Source organism: Dermacentor andersoni, chromosome 8 (assembly GCF_023375885.2).
Source record: "Dermacentor andersoni chromosome 8, qqDerAnde1_hic_scaffold, whole genome shotgun sequence".
NCBI classification, from domain to species: domain Eukaryota; kingdom Metazoa; phylum Arthropoda; class Arachnida; order Ixodida; family Ixodidae; genus Dermacentor; species Dermacentor andersoni.
The window spans coordinates 48,856,224-48,879,273 of record NC_092821.1 but is presented as its reverse complement, the minus strand read 5'-3'; the positions used below and the strand labels follow the sequence as shown (position 1 = coordinate 48,879,273).

The following is a 23,050-nucleotide window of genomic DNA, read 5'->3' as shown; positions in this document are numbered from 1 at the left end:
GTCATGACATCCTGCTGGTGAACAGCCGGCAGCGCTTCCGCGACATCTTCATGGACCACGTTACGGAGATGAGACGACAAAGTGCTGGCAGACTCCTTAGTGACGGACACCGGAGATAGCTGTCAAGCGACTTCCTCGCGCACGAAATCCTTGATTTGGGTTATCAGGGAGGCTTGTTCTGGGCCGGTGGTCAGGCTGCAGAGTGACGCCGCATTTGGTGTGGGATGTCACCTTGTCATAGCTCGCTGCTTGCGTAATTCATCATAGCTCTGGCACAAGCTGATGACGTCGCCAACAGTGCGCAGGTCCTTGGCCAGAAGCATCTGGAATGCGTCATCATCGATTCCCTTCATGACGTGCTTGATCTTTTCCGCTTCCGTCATGGCAGCATTCATGCGCCTGCACAAATCTAGAACATCTTCTGTATAGTTGGTGAATGTCTCACCCATGTCCTGTGCGCGTGTACGCAAACGCTGCTCAGCTCGGAGTTTCCTGACAGCGGGTCGGTCAAATACTTCTGTAATCAACGTCTTGAATGCCGACCACGTTCGGATATCCCTCTCATGATTTCTGAACCAGAGACTGGCCACGCCCGCAAGGTAGAATGGTACGTGAGCCAGTTTGTCCGAGTCATTCCATTTGTTGTGAACGCTCACCCGTTCGTTCGTAGGACGAAAGCCACTCTTCAACATCGTTGTCGTCGGTTCCGCTGAAGATAGGAGGCTCCCGCTGGCTAGTGGTGGCAGCGCAAGGGACGGGTGGCCATGGAAGAGTCTGCTGGTCGGCGTCCGGAATGGCGGAGGGTAGCGTCCGAGAATGGAGTTCCAGGATAGTAGAATGGAACATTACCCAGCACCTCCACCACTTGTACAGGAGATTTATTGGATATTGGGGTTCGTAGCGGCCGCCGGTTCTAGGATGCACCGAGCAGTTGCCGAGCACGAGCCTCTGCTGCGCGCTTGATGCTGCCGATGCTGCTGACTCTGTGCGCACGTTTGTTCTCTTCCTTACAATATTCACAGCCGTGAAAATAAAGATTACATAACAAATAATATTATACATTGGCTTAGATTATGAGCTAATGTGTTTCCGACTTGCAGCCAAATGCATATGAAATTTGTACTGTTTCAGCACTTTTAAAGCGTTGTGTCTGTTCGCTTGTGCATGCAGCCGCCTTACCGCTACGAAAATATCTGTGCTGCCACATCACCTGACGCTCAATAGAGCATTGTGGCGCTTTTACTATTCGAGGTATTACATACATAGGTATTACATACCTAAAGCGCTAGTAAATCTTCAGAATACACAAGCTGTCTTCAATGTTTTCAACGACCTGTCTTCGCCAGCGAAAGTCACACTGGTGCTACTATTGTATCTAGACTTCAAGCAGTGCAGTACTTGATATTCTATGGATTTTTCGATGCAACAGGCCATTCGTCACTGGAGTCGTTAAGAATGGTGTTTCCCCTGGCAGTTCAGCTTTGCTGTAATTTCAGATGCTCTCCTGAGGCTTCCGTCTGCCAGTAGTATTTTCGCATACATACGTGCACGCATGCCTAAGAAACATCCGTGTACTTCCAAGAGAAATGTGGCGCAAAATGTAGCCGTACCGGAACGGCCGAGTGCACGCCGTTTGTAAACTCTGAACAAAAGCAGATATGCTTACCTGAGACATTAAGAGAAATATGGCACAGGTCACTCCCCGCTGGTAGTCTTTCGTATGCATCTGGCCGTCTCTGTGCATTGCAATCTCTCATATCGCAATGAAAGACGCACTGCAGACCGCAACGCTTCGGGTGCTTGTGACGGTCCGGCGGGCTACACTTGCTCGATGTCGGCAAAGACGAAATCGGCGACACGCCGCTGCTGGCGGCGGTCCTCCTCGTCGCAATCACACAGCACGGACAGAAGTTCCCACTGTAACTTGCCGCAACGCCTGGTTGCAGTTGCCCCTAACGCAGCGCTTTCAGAACCACTCAACGACAACGTACTCGCGCGTGATGCAACACAACTGCAAAAATGGTGTCATGCTATTGACGGCTTCGGTATAGTGAACTAGAATACTTTCTAGTGGTGCGACCGCCTACCCTGGAGAGGGCCTGAAGCAGAAGAAAGATGCGCTGGCGCTGTAGTCGACCGCACTTGAAAGCGCGTCAGCTTTTGGGCCGTCAGCTGACCGTCGCGCTGCTAGGACAACCGCTTCGTCCATCGGTTTGGGCGGCTTAAGTTTGTCACCACGAAGTAATGCAAGGCTAGCAAGGGACAAAATATTTTGCTTCCGATTTCTGCTCTTTGCAGCTTCGTTATGAATGTGGAAAGGTTCAAATAGTGTCGCTTGTGCGCGTTGTAGTTGTGGAATCGTCTGGCCGGAGACATAGCCGCAATACTTCACATCTCGTGATGGTATTTATTGCAGTTTGCCATGGCTTACTATCGCGCTTTTTTTTCCATGAACGTGCAAAACGTAAAAGGAATATTTGCAAACACTTACCATGATATTTGCGAGTGGCTGAGCTGGATTGTGGGCTGCAATATATACACTTCGTATGATACATCTCTTCCCACTGACGGTGCACTTCCCACAAATTACGTGCCCTAATTAAGCTTGTCTCGTCGCTTTCAAGATCCTTTAATGACGAGATAAAAAAAAAAATTCTGTCTATGCTCAACATGAAATCGCCTACCCCAAGATAGGAACGCATAAAGAAGGAAGTTTGCCACAGATAAAATGCAATGACGCTTAACAATAATTGTTTCCTTAATGTGCTTTGTCGCGACGTTAGAGGTTTGTTCTTGACGACTCATATTAGCTCCTGTCCGTGTATCAAAGTTTAGAAATCGCTGCGGCATTTACACTGAGTGATGCCGATGTTCTAATTTTTCTTTTTGCGCCGCATTTGGAACGTAGCACACTGGAATATGCTGCGTTGTATTGGATGGATGTTCTAGGTTTCTTGGTGACATTTCATTACTTTTTATTATCATTCAATACCTTAGTTTTTATATTTTCGCATCTTAAGGAATTTTCAATGGATTTACCACTGCTATCTTAGTATGCACAGATGGCTGGCAGAGTTACAAAGGATAAACAACGAAGTTGTCGTGTAGCACACCAGTGCACATTTATTTGCACAACATGATCGCTTTTCAGTTAACTACTGCTGAACGGCTTGGTATCATTACCCTCACAAGCGACTAAGCTTCAAGTGTTGGTGCGACTTTCTGCGCGCTGCATCACGAGACTTGTTTAACCTTTTAATGTAAAAGTGCATCATGGTTACTATATAAAATCCAATCATGTTAGCTGTCAGAGTTTTTCTGTGTTCCTTACATCCAATAGCTGCGATTTCTTTGCTATGTATGACAGCCAGCAAATCCATGATGCTATCTTGGTGCAGCTTGTTGGAGCTGAAACAGCCTGTAAATATGTCCTTGAAGCTACTGATGAACTTGAATAGTGTCACCGAGGGATAGAGCAAGCCACCGAAGTCACAGGCTCTTGTGAACACCGCTGCATTCAACATCTTCCCTTCCGAGGCAGGAAGTAATAGCTCATTTGTGCAGACAAGGCACTTAGACTTTAAAACACACTTCCTTGCCACGTAACCAGCTGCATAATATGTCAGTCTTGAGTCACTTCTTTGGAGATTATAGCCATGTCCTTGTTCAGGCATATCACTGACTGCAGCTTCTGCTGCTGCAAGGTCTCCATTGCTGAGCAGCATATCAATCAACTGCTGTTTATGTGAAGCTGCCGGTTGGTCATTTACAGTCATGAGTGAATTTATGACGTCACTATCTACATTTGCACCAGAAACACTCTTGGCCAGATTGTAATAGCTCAAGCAGTTGACTGTGGTCAAGAATTGCTGTGAGGTGGGATGCGCACTACAACCTGAGGATTGTCTCACAATACCAAACAAGTTTTCAATTTTGCCTTGACTAAGACGTGATGTCATGACATACGAGTACCCCACTTCAGAAGTAACATACTTCAAGAGCTCTAAAGTTCTGGTGATGGAGACTCTGAGGCCTTCTGCTGTTGAGTCACTTAAGAAATGTTTTTTCTCGGCGGGCTTTTCCCACTGCGTCATAACGTCCAAGAAATCTTCAAGCTCTTGTACTTTTGGCGAATTTGGCTTCAAAGCTTTAGCAGGGAACAGCGATGTCATGATTTGAATCAGAGACTGCATTCTCCTGCACAAAAAAGAAACCAAACAGAAAAGTGATCTAAATAAAAATAGGAATTTACTGAATTTGCAATGAAAGCACCTATATCTGAGTTAAACCTTAAGGAAAGAAGTCGTTGAGTAAATTTAAGTCACAAATGCACTTTCAGAGTTGGAATTAAAGAAATGTTTGATATAAACTTAAAGTGCAAACCTGAAAAATTTCTGGGTTGCATCAATTTTTCCGCAATGCAATTCCACTTGTGCCTTGTAGAGCTGAAGTCCCCTCAACGACTCTGAGCTGAACATCTGGAAAGCACAGGCAACTCGCATCTTTTCGAAGTTGTTTAGATCGAGGTGTGTCCTTCTTAGCCGAGGCATTGCCTTCATGGTGAGATTATTTGAATCGAGTTCAAAAGCTCTCTGAAGCGGCTCCAGTGACACCTGAAATGAAAGCAATGAATTATTTTAAAAACACATACAAAATGCAAATGTCTAAAACCCAAAAAATACTACTGCCTAATGCAGAAATATGCATAACCTTCCATCTGGTGTGTTGAAGTTTCTTTGCAGCAGTCTGTTGCGGATGTTTTTTACTAAATGGGGAAAATCCGAGAAGTGGAGGGATCTTGTGTCACCCACAGGATGTGTCCGTTTTCTAAATATTTCTTTTGAATTTCCTTTTATGCCCATTATTTTCCACATCTTGCGATTCCAGGGTGCTGCATCACATGTCACATAGTCAACAAAGATTCCTGCTTTTTCTGTTAACATGACAGCCTCAAGAATAATTTTTGACAATAGATCTCCTTTCACATTACTGTTTGTCGCAAATGTGCCCAAGATCTGAGTCCAGCTTCCAGTCAGAGGTACAAACATCACCACAAGACCATGGTTGGAGAGGACATGTATTTCTTCTTTTGGTGTGTATGGCCCCAGGTCAACGAATTCAGTGACTGTACCAGCTGTGTCAGAAGACAGGTGCTCCGAGAGCTTCATTTCATCAATTACTAAACCCCCGTGACATTTTAAGGGGTCCATCACAGATGTCTTTTCCTTTAACGTTTCGAACAACTTTTCATTGAAGCCAAAGTTACCCATGTAGTTTGACATGTACTTCCGTAAAGTCGCCTTTCCTGGAAGTACTAAGATGCATTGCCTCCGAATGTATTCGTAAAGCTTGGGACTATGCATTTTCAGCAAGATGCATTTGAGCATCTGTTCCGTGTTATAGTTCATCCCTCGTGTGCTTTTTTGTTTGGCAGCTTCAAAGCATTGTCTTACAGCTAGTTGCTGCTTTGGAGACAAGCATTTTAATCTGTCTTGCAAGATCTCAGTTGTGGCTGCAGTGGCATTTTTCATCCTTGAAATGCTTTCACTCAAGGTCTCTACTTTCGATGCCAGCCTCTCGAGTTTCCGATTTGCAGCTCGGAGTCGGTGGGATGTTTTAGAAGCTAGCTTGGCTTGGGAAGTTTCTTTTGCAGGCGACGTTTTTTTGTTTGAAGAGCTTTACGCATATACTTGCAACGTAAGCAAGGTTGCCCTGAAACGACATGAAATGCCTTTTTATTATGTGCAAACCAAATTATTCCACACTTAAATACTACTTATTAAAAGAGTCTAATTAAACACTACATTTCGGATCACAAACAGAAAATTCTTCTAAGGTGGAATAAAATACCTACCGATTCTTTAAATCTATTCCAGAAAAGACGACGAATTATTACAAGTACCTTGAAATAATAAAACATAAACTGGCTTTAACTTTCAGTATATCCATTCAAGTCATGCCACAAACTAAGCAGAACAGCTGTGCTGAGATTGGACTCACCTTCTTTTGATGATTTGCCAATGCAGTTCACGCTGAACAAAGTGCCTGCCTTTATTTCTGATTGTGTCAGAAGACCTCTCGTCAATTCGAACAACATCAATGCCACTTCCACAGCTCCGCAACATATTAGAATGCTAGCTGCTCTTTGTAGCACATCTTCAGCTTGCTGAATCGACACAATATGTGTTTCTTCTATTAGCTTGCCCAAAAGATGTACCTTGCACTTCACGATTCCTTCGATTCCAGTGTTGAAAAACACTGTTCTCGCAACTGTAATTTCACTCGTGGGCTCATTCAGTGCACAACACACGTAGCACACACCAGTAAAATTCAGGAACTCATGCAGTGCCCACAATTTCGTTGGAAGTGCGAGTCCACGGAGGTCGGCAACGCTAACAATGTCTGCCTCAGCAATATCCGCGCACTCTTCGCTGCTCACTGCAGCCCCCGCACTGTGATCGCCCTCTTGATGACACTGGTCAGTGCGGCGGGCTTTACTGCTGGTATCACATGGCATCTGTAGCTGCCATCTTTTCCTCTGAGGCCTCGGAGTCGGAGTGGACTTGCTCAAATAGGCAAGCAAGTTGGGCAGAAGGGTCGGGACTGCGTCAGGAGCAAGTGTTGGAGTCCCCCTTGGAATTCTAACTTCAGTTCCATTTATCATGTGTACATAATGCCTCAAAATAAAATGGGGCTCGAAGTGCAGTTCACACACAGCACAATCAGGGTCCAGCGGCTTGTCAAGCCTGTGGAGATTTCGCTGCCAAACAAGCCTTTGTTGTTCATTTTTCGGAGCCTTAAAAAGCGATAACTTACGGTCCTGAGCTGTTCTTGCATAGCCAGTTGTGCAGCCTGGCACGTAACAGTGGTTTAGCCTCCGCTAGGGCGGCATCATAAACACTGACGCCTGAAAAGGCAAGAAAGAAGCAACGCTCTGCAACGACAACAACGACAAACCACACGCAGAAGCAGAAGTGGCGCACACTTGCTTCAATGCGAACGACAGCGCCACCACTACCTTCTTCCAAAGCAGGTACGCGACACCCGATAGGAGGCGCCTCTGCTCGAGCCACTGTAAATATTCTAGTACACTGTAGCTTCGGCTTTGGATCATCTTGTATCCGCACAACTGAGCAAAACAGTTGCGCTAGTTTCGATTTTATTTCCTCGCGTTGAAATAAAAACTGCTTCGCTCACTGATAATTTCACGTCACGTAAGTAATGTTCACGAATGAAACAGCCATGAATTTAACATGCATCTTGAAATACCCGCTACGTTCACTTCGCATAAGCAAAATTTGCTCGTCTGAGTGTGGTTACGTTTTAAATATCTATCGTTGTGCTGTCAGAGCATGCTCGAGGTGTGAGGATGTGGCGTAATTGTGCTTAATTTGCTTAACTATAATGGTGCGGCTGCCCTTGATCTCTGTCGAGTGCAGTTTGTTCTGATGTAAGGTAGAACTATGAAGCTGCCGATGTTACTGAATAATCTAGTGCACCTGAAGCTGCCAGAACTCCGGTATTTCCTCCACAATTTCTTGCGACTGTGTTCCACTGTCACCAAATGCGAGTGTAGTCATTTGGTGGAGATTTGTTTGTTTGTTTGTTTATTTGTTTATTGACAAAACAACGCTCAAGAGCAGTTTGTCTTGGTGCCAAGGCAAAAGGCGGCATTAAAATCCACCTGACTAGGCCTTTTAGCAACAAATTTTCCACAAATATTGTTCACCACTGTATCACGGCGTGGAGAAGCAGCGTTGTTGGTCCTTAGTAAAATTTTCTGTTTATTGCGAATTTTGCAATAGCAATTATATGGACACAACCGTCGAAATATATCTGTCGGTGTTGCCGTGAGCTTATGTATAAAGTGCGATAAGATCCCGTCCCGCGCCGTTGGCTGTGTGCACTAAAGGAAGTGTTCGAGGGTGAGCCGGGCTAGATGGGCGCCCCAAGTCAAGTATCTATAGGAGGTCACATGATAAAACACGCGCAAGCCAGGGGAGGGAGGCGCTAGTTTAGCGTGCTTTTCCTCTGGCCGTTGCTCTAGCCCGGTCTTGCGCCACCCTCGCTCTGTCTTGGAGATAATTTCCAATGGATGCAAAGCTGGGGGGCGCTAAGATCGCGCAATTTCAAGTTTCGAAGACGCTTTGAAGGAAGAGGCAGCAGAAGCGTTCAGTCCGCTCTGTTAGCGCCCTTCATCACGCCAACGCTGTGACAACGAGTGTTCGCGGTCATTGAATGAGATCTGTTCATGTTTGCATGTGCGCGCGTGACCCAGTGCTTGCTAATTTGAGGAGCAAGCGAATGTTTACCGCAGTTTATTCAGCCGATGAAACTACGAACCTTGGTTCGTGCAGTGGTTCAAGCAGCATTGGGGTGAAACTGCTATATTTTTGTTTTTATATTTCTAGGGGATTCAAAAACAGTGTTGCGTACGCTAATGTTTGTTTCCGGTGGCAGAACGCAATGCACTGCCGTAGCCCAGTGGCTTTGGTGTTGGGCTGCTGAGCTTGAGGTGACAGGTCCAATCACAACCGTGGCAGTCACATTCCAAGGGGGGCAGGATGCGAAAACGCGCCTATACCGTGCATTCCGTACACATTACATAACCCAAGCTGCTGAAAATAAATCTGCAGCTTTCCATTACCGTGCGCCTCATAACGAGATCTTGGTTTTGGAACTTAAAGCTTCAAAATTTAATTTTACCTCGCGGAATTACATTTACAATCGACACTGTTCAGTGCGCCTACTGAACTTGTTGTCTCGTTGCTGTGCTCTGTTTAGTAGCCAATAGTTTTTTTTTAGATTTACTTACGGTCAGAATCCAGTGTGACAAATCCAGGTCTTCCTTAGCATAGGAAACCAGCTATCGCTTAAGCGTGTGAGGTAGCAACAAACATGGTCAAGGAGAATCAATATATAGAGTTCAAAGTAATTGTAGAACATGGCAAGGATGAAAGAATGATACACCGCATTACAACCAGGACAGGGGCCCGAGGGCCTGCCTAAAACAGATGTTATCTGGTATTTCTTCTCCTGCGTTATAATCTTTCTCTCGCCAGACTCATCTCGAATATCAGAGGAGTCACAATCTTCCACGACGACTGTTCGCGTGCTATTGAGAGTCAAATGACCCATGCGCAAATGTTGAATCTTGTTTTGCGACTCTACTCGTGCAAAAGTGGGTCTTCGGAAGAAGACCCACAAGATATGCGGGGAATCAGAGCTACTTATGCTAGCACATAGAGCAGGAGTGAGGCGATATTGTGGGACATGTGTGGGTGTCTCGGGGACAAGGTTGCCAAGATGAGAGCGTATAGCACAGCCGTGACAGCTGCACCTGACGTTGGAGCTGACCATTGCAATGAGCCTCGAGAAGCTCACCTACGGTGTTGTGGATACCAAGCTGAAGATGCTGTTGTGTGGAAGCATGTGGAGGCAGCCCAAGAGTCTCTTTCACTGTCTCCCGTAGAAGGGCATCCATCTTCTGAGTCTGAATGAGAGGGTGATTATGATACGGGACGTGATAGGTGAGCCGGCTGATTAGCAGAGCCTGTACTATGTGGAGGACATCTTTCTCATGATTAGAAATGCGGTTTATCATATGTGTAACCTGTGCTATCTGCTGACCCAGAAGGCGCATAGTGTGCGAGGCTTTGCCATCAGACTGAATGTGGAGGCCCAAGATATGGAGTTTAGCTACCTGAGGGATGAGACTGCCATGTAAAAACGGGAAGATCAGTCGAACCTCGATATAACAAAGTCCAATTTGCAGGTGAAAATTTCGTTAAATCGCGAGTTTCGTTAAGTCGAGGTTCGCATGTTTCAGCAGTCCAAATAAAGATGCAGGTTTTTGGAACACTCCTGGCGTATGGCACCTTGTAGACAGCAAAATCACAAAGATAACCAATAAACCCCGGAACTAACAACACAACCAAGAGCGTGATGCCCGATAGCCAGCGGGTACGAACGCATTTTTCTCCATTACGCGTACGGTGAAGAGTAGGTCTGCAGCAAGCGTCGCGCCTAGTGCTCATAGCTGCCACTAGATGTGGGTGGCCACCAGTGCCATCGTCATCATGATTTGTCATCACTAAAAAAAAAAAAAAATTTCCTTTCACGAAGACATGGCAAACTGTGGTACAAAGAAAAAAAAGATTGTGCACATACCAGAGCTATCAACTTGAATATTCTTTCGAAGAAAATTGAAAGTAGTATTAACTTGGTGGATCCATGAGGCCACCACTCACCATTAGAGCGCTTAACGCTCGCAGCCATCGGATGATACCACGCTCAGTAAAGCAATGATGACGTTGATTCATGAACGCTGGAATATATTTTATTTAACTTCCCGCAGAGCAATTCTATGCAACTCATGTGGAAGCGAAGAACTCCGTCAGCTTCATCTGCCGCTTTTTAATAAGCGTCGGGGTTATAAGGCGCTCATAGGTTGACAGCACTGCTAAGGCTTGCTCTTGCGAGTGCGCGCCCGCATACGTGCGTAAGAGATCCAGTGCATCCATGACTTGCTTCGGTGTAGCTATGCTGCTTGCCGCCTGGAGTTCTTCGTCCGAGTCGTCGTCCTGCATTTCTGTATCTGTGACGCTCTGGATTATTGCGTCATCGTCCAGCTCTTCAGTTGTCACAGCGGAAGCATCACTGAATCAGGGAAGACAAAGTCCTCGAGTTTCACGTCGCTTGGAGCACTTGCCTGATCGCAGAGCAGCTGCCACAAGTCAACGACATCTGTTGTGTACGCCATACTTTCGTCACTGTCATTTGCTCTGCACTCCGCTTCTTCATTAAAAAAAAAACGCTCTCCTTTAATCCCGCCTTCCTGAAGCACTTGGCTACGGTCTCCCTATTTGTTGCCTCCCACGACCGCGAAAGCATCTCCAAGGCCATGAACACGTTGATTTTCGTCTCTCTGCGGAGCTCGATGTTCAGCAGAAGCCTTTTGATGACCCGCTTGCGGTATGCACACTTGACGCTGTTTATTATTCCCTGGTCGAGTGGTTGCATCAGGGAGGTGCAGTTGGCAGGGAAATATTCAAGCTCAATGTTGGAAAGCGCACAATCTTGAACATGATGCGCGCTGAGCAATTGTCCAGAAGGAGGCAAATGTTTCGACCCCTTTTGTGCATTTCAGCATCCAGATCCTTCAGCCAGTTGCTGAACAAATCCCTTGTCATCCACGCCTTTGTGTTTGTGGCGTACTTGACTGGCATGCTCCTTTTTCCGCTGAAGCAACGCGGCTTCTCACTTGTGCCAATTACGAATGGCACACGCTTATCGTTGCCGTCCATGTTCTCGCACAACAGAACAGTGAGAGACTGTTTACTGTGTTTTCCACCATGGCACTTTTCATTTCTCATAGCCAACGTCTTCCTTGGCAACAGCCGGTAGAAAAATGCGGTCTCGTCGGCACTATATATGTCGGAGACATTGTAACGTGATAGAATGTTGGGAACACGATCACGCAACCAGTCTGCTGCTCCAATTGAGTTCGCCTCGGCTGATTCTCTGCTGGCCACCTTCCCAACAATACTATGCCATTCCTTGAATCGCAGCCACCTGCTGCTGGCTTTGAAGTCGTTGTACCCAAGAATACAAGCAAAGTTAAGGGCCTTTTGTTGAAAAATGGCCCCGTTCAACGGCATGTTCTTTTGCACGCATATCGAGGAACCATGAGAAAAGAGCTTTTTCTACGTCGACGTAAGCTGCTTCCTTTACCTTCTTTCTTTGTTGGCCTGAACCACCAGCACTGACGGCACTCATGATACTGTCCTTCAGTTTCAAAATTGTTGAAAGTGAGCTCGATGAAATTCCATACCTTTCAGCAACAGCCGCCTTCTTTTCGCCGCTCACCACTTCGGTGATAATTTTGGCCTTCACATCAAGGCTCAAAACTTTTCTCTTGCGAGGTGCACCACTCTTCGTGAATAAGACGACGACCTAGGCCCAACGAGATCAAATAACCAACTGAGAAAACATGCCCAACGACCGCTGTTCATAAACTTACTTCCGGTTGGCGCTTTCCCGTTCCAACAGGCCGGTGACGTCATAGCGTGACGCATTCGAGAACTTCTGAAGCACTCTGGCTAGCACTACAGGAGTCCGTCTGCTGCGGGTTTCATACGTACACGATAGATGGTGCAGCGGCACGTTCTGCTCCATGTATTGAAGCGTGCCGGGAAAATTTGAGCATTAAAGGGCGCATGCAAATCGCTGTATCGCTGTATGCCCAGCTAAAGTTTTCGTCTGCCTGTCAAGGAGGCTCCTGGTAGGTGCGTGCGATGTGCGAGGACTTCGTTAAATCAGAAGTACAGTATAAAGTTACCCCGTTAAATCGCGAAAAAAAATACATGGTTTTCAATGGGGCAGAGATAGGGGAAAATACAAAGTGCGTTATTTTGAGAATTTCGTTAAATTGAGGTTCGCTATATCGAGGTTCGACTGCGTTAGGGAATTCGTCAGTTCTGCAGCGCTGCCTATGCACAAGGAGCAATTTGGACTTTTGGGCTGCACAGGCAAGGCCACTTGCAGCTGCATAGTTTTGCACATCACGCACAGCTTCCTGGAAAGCATCCTGGATAGCCTCATTGGATCCCTGGGTTGCCCAGAATGTCATGGGCGTAGAGAGCGTGCCGGATGGTGGGTATCTGGTCTAATAAGGGGGGCAGCTTAGCCATAGCCACTTTGAAGAGGGTGTGTGATAGAATCGAGCTCTGTGGCATTCTCTACCTGTGAGTGTGATGACATCCAACCGGAGCTCTTATGCCAATAGGGGCCATGTGGTCCAAAAAGAAAACTCTGACGCAGTTGTAGATGCGTGTGGCACACTGGGAAGAAGCCAGATTGTCGAGAATTAGGTCATGAGAGACATTGTCGAAGGCCCCCTTGAGGTCCAGGGCCAGAATAGCTCTGGCCTGGGATGCAATGGGGCCATCCACCACGTCCTCTTTAAGCTGCAACAAAACGTCCTGCATAGAGAAGTTAGGGTGGTAGCCGAAGAGTGCATGAGGAAATAATGGGCTGTCTTCGAGAAAGGGTTGTAGCCAGGAAAGTAGAACACGCTCGAAGAGTTTACCTACAGACGAAGTTAACGATATCGGTCGGAGATTCTGAAGGTACAGTGGCTTGCCTTGCTTAGGAATTAGTATGATGTCCGCATGGCGCCATTCCTGTGGAAGCGTGCCATAATGCGCAGAGTAGCGACCAGGTCCAGGGTGTGCTTAGGTGCCACTGAGGCAATCACAAAGGCTATGCTAATTGTTGTTAGTGAGGGGGTTCGCATAGTCATCGGCCTTCGTAGTTAGGCGGGTGGCATAGAGACGAAGTTTCTGATTAAGTTTTTGCCGCCGCCACCACCAGGTAGGGCCTCTGCGGGCCGCATTGAGATGGAGCAAATGGGGATCTACATCGGGCGTCTCTGTTGTCGCAGTAATATGTTGAGTTCCAGTTTTTAGATCAGTTTTAAATTGTTTGGTCCACTCCTGAAGGGAGGGGGTGTGTGGAGGAGCCAAGGAGAACAAGTTACGCCTACTAAATTAATCCCAGTTTGTTATCTGAATAGTACATTCAGAAGTGCGTGCTGGTTGTACCTGCAGTTCAGTAGCTAGAATGTAATGGTCGCTGCCCAGGTTCTCCACTAGATTGCTCCAAGAGTGTTGACATACCCCTCTCACTGTCGTGAAGTCAGGGCATGTGTCTCTGCTTATGGTGTTGCCTAATTGTGTTGGTTGATCTGGTTACGTCAGCAGTGTCATGTGATGGAGTGCAAGAACCTGAGCAAGCCGGTGTCCTTTGGGTGTTTCTGTTTGGTAACCCCAGGCTGGGTGCAGGGCATTGAAGTCGCCTACAATGACCATCTGTTTAGCCTCTTTGCATAGATATGCGAAAAGATGTCCAAACTCATGCTTCCTCGCATTAGGTGCGCTGTAAATATTAAGCACCGACTGCTATGGGAGTGAGAGCATAGGACCAATTCGAGAAGTACGTGCGGTATGGGTGAGGTTTCAAGGGCGTGTTCGGTAACATGTAACATGTTCTGACACTAATGTGGCTGTGAGGTGTGGTGTGCTGCTATTTATTGTCTGTGTACGTGTTGTAGCCGGGAAGTGTAGGAGGACAATGCTTTTCCTGCAACGCTATTACATCGAGGAGATGGGGCTGTGTGGCAAGGAATTGTGTAAGGGATCCACGTTTCCAGCGGTAGCCCTTGCAATTCCATTGCCACACGCTTAGGAGTGGGTTTGGGCTTAGAGTGTTGTGTGACGGAAGGTGTGTGGAGATGTGGAGAGGAGGATATAGGTGGGAACTGCACTGCCCAGCTTACTGCTTGCCCCTTCCTGGCAGATCCATTTCCTTTATGGCCTCGGTCCCTCAAACGGCCGCTACTGGGAGTTTGGAGCGGCCCTTGGAGCGACACCGGTCAGTTTGACAGTGATCCCCGGGTGAGCCGCGAGTGCGGCTGCATCCTCTAGTCCAGGGGTTCTCTGCCGAGCTACCCGGTGTTATTGCCGATTGGTTCATATTTTGCTGAGTGCTCTACTCAGTCGTTGTCCGAGGCTGGCCCTACGCTGGTCCGGGTTGGGGGCGCTGATCCTTATGTTTGTTTTGTTCACGGAGCATGTGCCATTTGTTGTGTGGTGGTAGTTGACACGTTGGGTAGCGAGGGTCAGTGACGGGATGAGTGCCGTTGCATTGAATACATTTAAGTGTGCATTCATGTTCCTTTGGTGGCTTTACAATGCCAGACGCCGGGCATCGGGGTTTGTCGGGCGTGGTACAGACGTCCGCCTGATGGCCCATCTACAGGCACACCCTGCACACCTGTTGGCACGATCAATAGACGTGACAGTGGAGTTCTGCTCCGTACATACGGACGTAGCAGGGTACACGGGTGCTGGCGTATGTGACCAGGGCCATATTCGTAGGTCCCATAATGTGAGCGTGTAAAAAAGACGCTTCTGAGCACCGGAGGTTTTCCAGCAGCGTCGTCATAGTGGTGTTAGGCTCAAGGCCTGAGATTACACCCTTGCAAGAGTTGTTTGGGGCAGCTACATACGCTTGGACGGCGTGTTGAGCAAGGCCCATGCAGATGAATTGAACTTTCTGAAGCCGTGCCGCGAGGTTCTCGACCAGTGTGCTGAGCACCACAAGATATTGCTCAGTGCGGGTGCGAATAATGAGTTCGTTGAGAACGGCACTGTCTAGCCCTGCTGCTATGCCGATGGCTTGGGCAACAGAAGGATGAGGCCATGCAGGCCATCTCTCGTGCAGAACACAATCTTGTAGTTGTCAGTAGGCAGTGGCAAGAGTTGCATGTTCATATTGTGGGTGCTTGGGGTGCCGGAGAAGCCGGCAGGTTCGCAGTAGCTTCAGCTAAGCGTTTCTTCTTCCGAGCCATGAGAAACCAGTTGGTGTCCTCCTCGGCATGGCCAGACGAAGCGTCGGCGTCCATGGTGTCAGGGGAGCGGGTGCCGTCGGTCTCCATTTGAGCGGACTAAACTGGCGTGGGAAAGGACGTGCGCCCCCGTCTAGGCTGGTGAAGTGGAGAGTGGGTGATGGGTGAGGCTCAGTGTGGCGGCCCTGGTAGTCCTAAACTTCCAAAGCCAATAAGATGCAAGGATGTCACCGGATCTTGGAGAAACTGGTCTCGATCGATACCACTTGCTGAGTTGTGTCATTTGATGGTATTTACAGTGGTAAAAAGGCAGGGGAACCGCTCATTGAAGGTTCAAGATGGAAAGCCCATACAGTGTGGCCAGTCGCTACGGCAGCAGGTGGCGCTCCCTCGGATTTATTTTGGCGTTTGTGCGAAATTTGGGAGTGACAATTGCCTAACAAATTATGTATTTTTGGTACATTGCAGCCGAATTAGGTGCTGTTAATTACAGTATAGATAGTTTATGAGACATACAACCCGAAAATAAGGTTTTCCAAAAATCTGCTCCTTCTGCGATTCAGTTTTTAAGGGCTGCCTCCCTCCTTCAGTTGCAGAGTCGGGCTCATTACTGCAGCTAAATCCATCATGACAGAAGCAGTGGCTGAGTGTGTCTGCTGACACTGTCTTCCAGGCATCAGCAAGAATGCTAACGGTCGACATCAAGTCCACATTAGCATACCTGCCGAGGCAGACGGGCTGACAGGCCCCTCCCCTCCCCCCCCCGGCCCCAATGATGACAATTGTTTTCAAGTAATGGCAGTGCCTCTCCACCCTAATCTTATTTCTACACCTGCAAATGACCAAATTCACATGAATATTAAGGACTCGCTTTTGCAAGCATTTCGTTGTCGCTGATTTCGCTATCAAATATTCTTCACTGTATGTTTGATTGTAACAAAATCCATTTCTCAGACATTTTGCGAGGAGTACATTTCCTAGTGTCTTATCACACATGGACAAGCGGAACTGTGTTCTCATTTCCTTTATTTATTTTTTTTTCGCGTACTAAACTACCACTCGCACTCTGCATTGCTGCGTAGTATTGAAAAAATACCCAGCATTACTTCTGCAATGCAGCTGAGCTTTAACCCTTTCAGGGTTGATTTTTTTTCACCCTGTGCGTCTGCCCAGGGTCGATGTTTTTTATTGCAGATTTAAATTCTTCAGAACGACCCATTTCCAAAAAAAAATTTACCATAATTTTTATAGAGGGACCATAAAGTGAGAAAAAAATGTTTTGCATTGGTACAGTTGTGTCCCGCTACAACGAAATTGATGGTGCCCGAAAAAAAATTCGTAGAAGCGAAAATTTCGTTGTTGTGAAATCCACAAAAATATGGCTAACCTGAACTGGTAAACCACAAACTTTTATTTCCAAAAGTCAAGCAGTGTCGGCTGCTTCCTTTTTCTTCCCAGGAGCATCATGACGCGATTTTCACATTCAGCGAGTAGCTGCATCGCAACGTCATCATCATGCACAACCACGCAGTTTCTGACGACATCGAATGCATCCAGTACGCGAGATGTGGCTGGTGGATGCAGCTCTGGCACTTCGTCGTCGCGGACACTTTTTATAATGTCTTCATTGCTCAATTCCTCATGGGCGATCACATTAATGTCAGCATCGATGAAGTCGTCCAGCTTGACACCAGATGGCACACTTTCGGCACCTTGAAGGGCCGCCCAGGACGCAGTTACGTCTGCCGGCGGATGCACTGCTCCATTGCTGTCAGCAGGATCCTCAGTGGAGCCGGTGTCTGGGTCTCCGAGCTTGAAGCCCGTGTGCGTGAAGTAGTTCGCGATAACTGGCTGTCCAGTTGCTGCCCACGCAGCAGCCATCATCTGCAGTGCCATGTAGAGGTGTGGGCGACAACATACTTTTTTTGAAATATTTTGTGGAAGGGACGGTGCATCAGGTTTTGCGAATACATGCTCCACCCAGTAATGTGTCAACATACCTGGCCGCTTCATTAGTTTCAACTAATGACTGAATGGGTACCAAGAGAAGGGAAATGCAGTCGAGGATGGTCGAGGTGGAGCGATGAACTCGGAAAATTCGTGGGCGCTAGTTGGAATCGGTTGGCGCAGGACAGGGGTAATTGTAGATCGCAGGGAGAGGCCTTCATTCCGCAATGAACATGAAACGGGCTAATTACTGTACATTGTACTACATCGTACATTGTACACGGACATTGCTACCATGAATTTTCACAGTAACCAACGCTGTTGTAACGCGCAAAATTGTGCATATGTGTGTGATCTGCTGTCAAACTTGTCATTCGCGGGGGCTGAAACCTTTGTCAGGCTTTATGCCTTTAGTCTCAGTCTACCCTCATTTGAATGAACGAGAAATAAAATTCAATTCAATGGTGGTGGTGGGTGATGATGATGATGATGGTGATGATGAATAATGATGCGAGTGTGCCACCTGGACAATTGCCTGTGTCTGGTGCCTGTTGCCAAATTATAAAAGCTAAGAGAATTAACAGCAGTAAGAAACTGGGTCGACATTGGATGGTTGTTGCACCCAGATAACTGACGAATTATTCCAAAAAGCTTTTTATTGAATCTTGGCTGAGGCGTGAATCAACAAATATTTATATTGCACTTTCTCTGACAGGTATGTAAGAAGTTCCAAAGTGCTTTCCAGAATTACTGTTAGGCCATGTGTAGTGCTAGCAGACAAAAAGCAATGGTTTAAGTACTCTAGAGCATCTTGCAGTACTCTTTCCTGTTAAGAACTTTTTCTTACTGCTGTTGAAGGCATTCATTCATGTCATTTCGACAATCAGGCTTTCCCTGAAGTGAACAAATTCTTCTGTCTGTTCTCGATATGAGCATTACTTTGTGATTTCTTCTTTGTACAAGAAAAGCCCATGTGTAACCTCAAGGCTGAAAAGATGGAATGCATGATTAACCTTCTTTTTTTTTTCACAATTGTTGGGGTTCAAGTATACTTCTGTAATCTTCAGCACGACTTTCAACATTGTAGCGCACTTGTCCAAGTCATGAGCTATCCTTATTGGCTGAACATCTACATGACGATCTAGCGTTTAATGGCCGTTTTTGATAAAGCCATTCCTGATGCACTTTACTGGATGTGGAAAGTCGGGCGCCAGGAAAAGCCGCCTTTTGACATTGGTGGGATGAGGTGCTGACAGCTTGATAGCTGATGCCAAGCCAGATATTTCAAATCGATGCCACATTGCATGGTTCCAGGATGCTCAATCCGATGTAGCATAGTCTACCCTGAGGCCAGCATTCTCTGCCAGGATGACTGCTTCCAAAATGACTTTGGGAAGCAATGGTGCTTTCACATTACCTCTAGATGCAAATACCCCCAAGATTTGGTGCCATGAGCCTAACAGAGGCTGAAACATTATCAAGAGACCATGATCACATGGAACACTTTTGTCAGCCTCGGGAGTGAAAGAACCAAGGTCTACAGATCCATCAACTTTGCCACATTCTCACTGAGCACCGTAGTTTTCTGCAAGTTTCATTTCGTCAATGATGAGTCCACTATGACGTTCAAGGTCTCCCATATTTGCTGCCTTCTTTGAGACAGCGTGGTAGCTTGGGTTTGTTTGTGATTCATTGGAAAAAGGACACAGCGAAAAAGACAAGGGCACGAGAGAGCGACACGCACACAGCGCTGACTTGCAACAGCTTATTTATGAAGCCATGAAGGAATAAATATATAGGGTGCTACCATGCGCAACATGTGAATAATCGGCAAAAATCCTGGAGCATCATTTGCAATGCTGATGATAGCCACATGCCGACAGTGCACACTGAATGTTTGCCATTGAAACCTCGTCAGGATATGCCCTTTCCCAAGATGAAAGTGCCATCGAAGGAGAACTCACGCACGAGCTATCAAACTTCCTGAGGAGATCTGTCTCAATGATTTCACGTGTCAGCTGTGAACTATGTTCAGCCAGCACTTCGCTTTTTTCCAAGTAGGGCTTACTTGCTCTTCTATTAGAATACCTACCCACTCTCCCAAATTTTTCACAACCTTCACAAATTTTAGCTTGTTTTGCTATTATACATACATTGCATCAAGATTTAAGAAAAATACATTTTGTTGGCGAAAAAATGGCTGTTGGTTTCGACACATTTTAGTCAAAATCTTTTGATGGTGAAAGGATGCCAGAGGGATAGTTGCTTCGCGCAAATTTATACAGACCAGCTCCTGAAAGAGGCAACATCAGCAATTGTAAGATCGCTGGAACATCTACTCTGATCTAAAGAAAACAATGCGTTGCTCAGCATTCTCTGCTGCTCCAAGTTTGCTGCTGCTTGTGTGCTGTGTCGAAAGCTAAATCATCGTTAATAAAATGCTGACGTTATCCTACAGAAATACTGTACTCAGAGCAAGCTTTTTAAAAAATGTGTGCTATGCCTGCTCCTCCCCCCCCTCCTGTGGTTTGATGTCCGCACAATTGTTGCGAATCTAAAAGTTCACAATTTGGCAGGTATGCTACAGTTTCAAATTAATTTATCTGATTGCAAAAGTAGATTGATGCTTGTTTGCCATGGAAATGCTTGTTGAACGAAGTTGTGCGCGTGAAAGAAAGCCTGTGCTAAGTGTGCTGTACTAATGAGCAAGGCTTGCTTGAATTCTGTGAGGCAATAGCAGCCGTGTCATTTGCTCAATTTCTCCATTGCAGGAACTAAGACTCTCAATATGGGCCTTACCCTGACTAAGCCTTACCGGACTGGCGTACGAAGCATCGTACCAATTACACGAACTGTATGGCAAAAATGCGCCGTTCATTGGTACAGTCTGCAATCTCATTTGTCAAGCTATGGGCACATGGTACCTCTGCTGTCTTGTCGATGAGCATGCAGTGCTCGTTTGTTACAATGAACATATTTCAATTCAGCTTGTGCTGCACTTGAAAAAAGGAAAATTACACATTGTTCTAGGTAAAAGGACTCTACACTTATATCTCAGAATAACAAAGTCGCATTCTTTACAAAAGTATGTTTATATCCTAGTATTCATTATAAGCACACTCGTTATGTGCTGGTATTAATAAGAAACAACATTAGTATGCTCCATAAATTCAAGAATTAGTTATGTGGTTGATCATTAGTATACAGAAGGTTTGACTGCACGTACTTAAGAAGCATGCTGCCTTTTCGGTCTTACGTTTAAGGAAGGTTGAATTAGTGACTAACGTTGCGGTAATGGAAGCCACTGTGCCAAGTTTCTAGCGTGCCTTTGAACTGTCAGTTTCAACCAGTGGATGTGGTGGTTTGGCTAACACTGAACAAGCTGATGGGATATCTTCGAGCAAATCTGTGCTGCACTATGTATACGTGAGCTCATGAAAGTGAAAACGAACTGGCTCAATTTCACCAACCTCGTTGTAGGTGAGAGTTGCTTTGGCAGTGTAATATGAAGAGCTGTGCAACAACAGTGTAGTGCAGTGTCTAGTCATGGTTTTGCTCTGATCAAAGGCATCAAAGGGTTAACCTTTAAGTGCCCTGCAAATGCGCTTGGCTTGTTTTTTGAACTGCCATTATCATGCAAAAATGTGCAGAAAAAGAAAAACCAGACAACTTGGGACCTTGTGTGAAGAAACAATCAAAAGAATAAGTTATGTCAGTACACTGCTTCAAGTTGTCGCTCAAACGGAAGTTCCGCGAAAATCTGCATTTGTGACGTGCCGAGTTTTAGGCGGTGTCTGTGAACACCTGTGAATGTGATCGCATGCCTGAAAGTGTGGTCTGTTGGCACATGGACATGTTGCTGAACATTTCTTTCTGTAGGATTAATGCAGAGTACTGTGGTATTATCCCAATCGCAACATTTCCATTTGCAGTCTAATAATTTGATTCGTCTTCTGTGCTATTTGTATATGTAATAAAACTTCATAGGGGCCATAAGAGTGGTATTGTGCAAGATCTGCTGCACATATTGTATAGAAAGTATGCATCTTTTGAATTTTTTATGGAATGCTTTAGCTGTAATCATGTTGACCACAACTAGATTTGTAAATTACTAATATGGTGGTGCTCTGCCATTTACGTAGTCAGCTAGTGTCGAAGCAAGTGCCAAGCACGTGCATCATGTCCCACCTTTACTGCTAAAGGATACGAAGTCTTCCCAATGCAGCGACATTACTTTCTATTGCTGGGTTGTGATTGTGGATCCACCTCTATGTCAACACCACTATCCATCAGCTTCTCTTGCAAAGTGACAACTGCACTGTTTTGTCGGTCTGTGAACTAGTGTATACCTGGATGCAAAGTTTTGGTACACTTTTTGTTCCTAGTTATGGGCTTCTGTTTCTGTTTTCCAAGACACTGTCACGGTTCAAAGCTTCACTGTTGACGTTTGAATAAACGAACTTTGAGCGGTTGTGCAGAATTTCCTGCACCACTGGTCACGATGCACAGGTCATTCAAGTCACCAGTGGAATCAATGTCGTGTGGGATTGATAAAAGCAAGTCAAACTTGAACATGGTTATAACTAATGATGAATGTAATGCCTTTTCATTTTGCATAAATGAAGAAAGGATAACAAGTTCATATGTGGTGCTGGTTAAACTAAGATGGGAGCATTGCCCACCTTCAGTTATTTTCTGATTGTGGCAGTCACTCTGATTGTGCTTCGTAGTGCCGTTGGGAATATCAGTTTTTTTATTTCTTTGTTTGTGGAGGATGCGTTGAATTCATGGTTTCTGAAAATGACTGGGACTGGTTGAATGAACAGCAAATCAACCATGAAAGCTTTTTTTTTACATGCCATTCCACATCCTCTTTTCTACTTCTTTACGCTGGGAAGAAGTTCTGAATTATGTAGATCTTGTGATGTCAACTTACTAAATTAGCAATTGCTTCCTATTGAATTTAAGTTCTCTTCTGCACATTCATTTTGGTGTTAAAGTTCCATGTTTGTTGGGCAGCGATATCTCGAATACAAGTTCAGGAAGATCAGTCACGAAAGTGAAGTACCTGAGAAACTAATGGACTACAGACTAGCTGCAGCCTGGTGTGTAATGTCTGTGTTATAGTGTCCTATTATGATTGCAGTGTTAATTTTTTACGTGTGTTCCCTGTAATGCATGACCTCTATGTTAGACCTTGTGTTGGGAATTGTGTATGCCTGTACATATATGTGACTTTCCTTATGTGAATGGACACTGGTGCAGTGACTCCTTCATTGAGATACAAAGTGCTTATATGTTATGTAAACCAGAAAGTTTCTCTTATCTTTTGGTTTTTGCAAACAAATAGGGCATTAGCCTATGGTCGCATTTGTGAATCAATCTATAGAGGCATCCTAATGAATGCAGTGAGTGTTCAATAGATTTGTGCAATGTCTGGGTGCCTGTGAGTTGAATTGTACACACTTCCATAAAAGCTTTTGTTTTGAATCTTGCGTCACTGTTTCCTCTCTGCCACCACCTTCAGCTTGTATAACACTTTCTTTTTTCAGAAAGCGGATTTAAAATTGCTGGTACAAGTAATGTGGTTCTGCCTCTCTACACAGATTAGTTAAAAAGGCACACATTGCTTGCATGGCAATTGCAACAAGTTGCAACTATGAAATTGAACCTGGGCGGTAATGAAGCCATATC

General features: G+C 45.8%; 1 protein-coding gene across 3 annotated transcripts in view; it reads left to right on the top strand.

Annotated features, from left to right (window-relative positions):
• The window catches only part of LOC126526380 (uncharacterized), a 136,013-nt gene extending 113,167 nt beyond the window's left edge, over positions 1-22,846 (top strand). For all 3 annotated transcript variants that reach the window (XM_072289652.1, XM_050174104.3, XM_050174295.3), the window contains exon 12: positions 20,128-22,846. In XM_072289652.1, the coding sequence (XP_072145753.1) occupies positions 20,128-20,134 (7 nt within the window). In that variant the 3' untranslated portion in view covers positions 20,135-22,846. The remainder of the gene's footprint in view (positions 1-20,127) is intronic.
• The last annotated feature ends 204 nt before the right edge of the window (positions 22,847-23,050 follow it).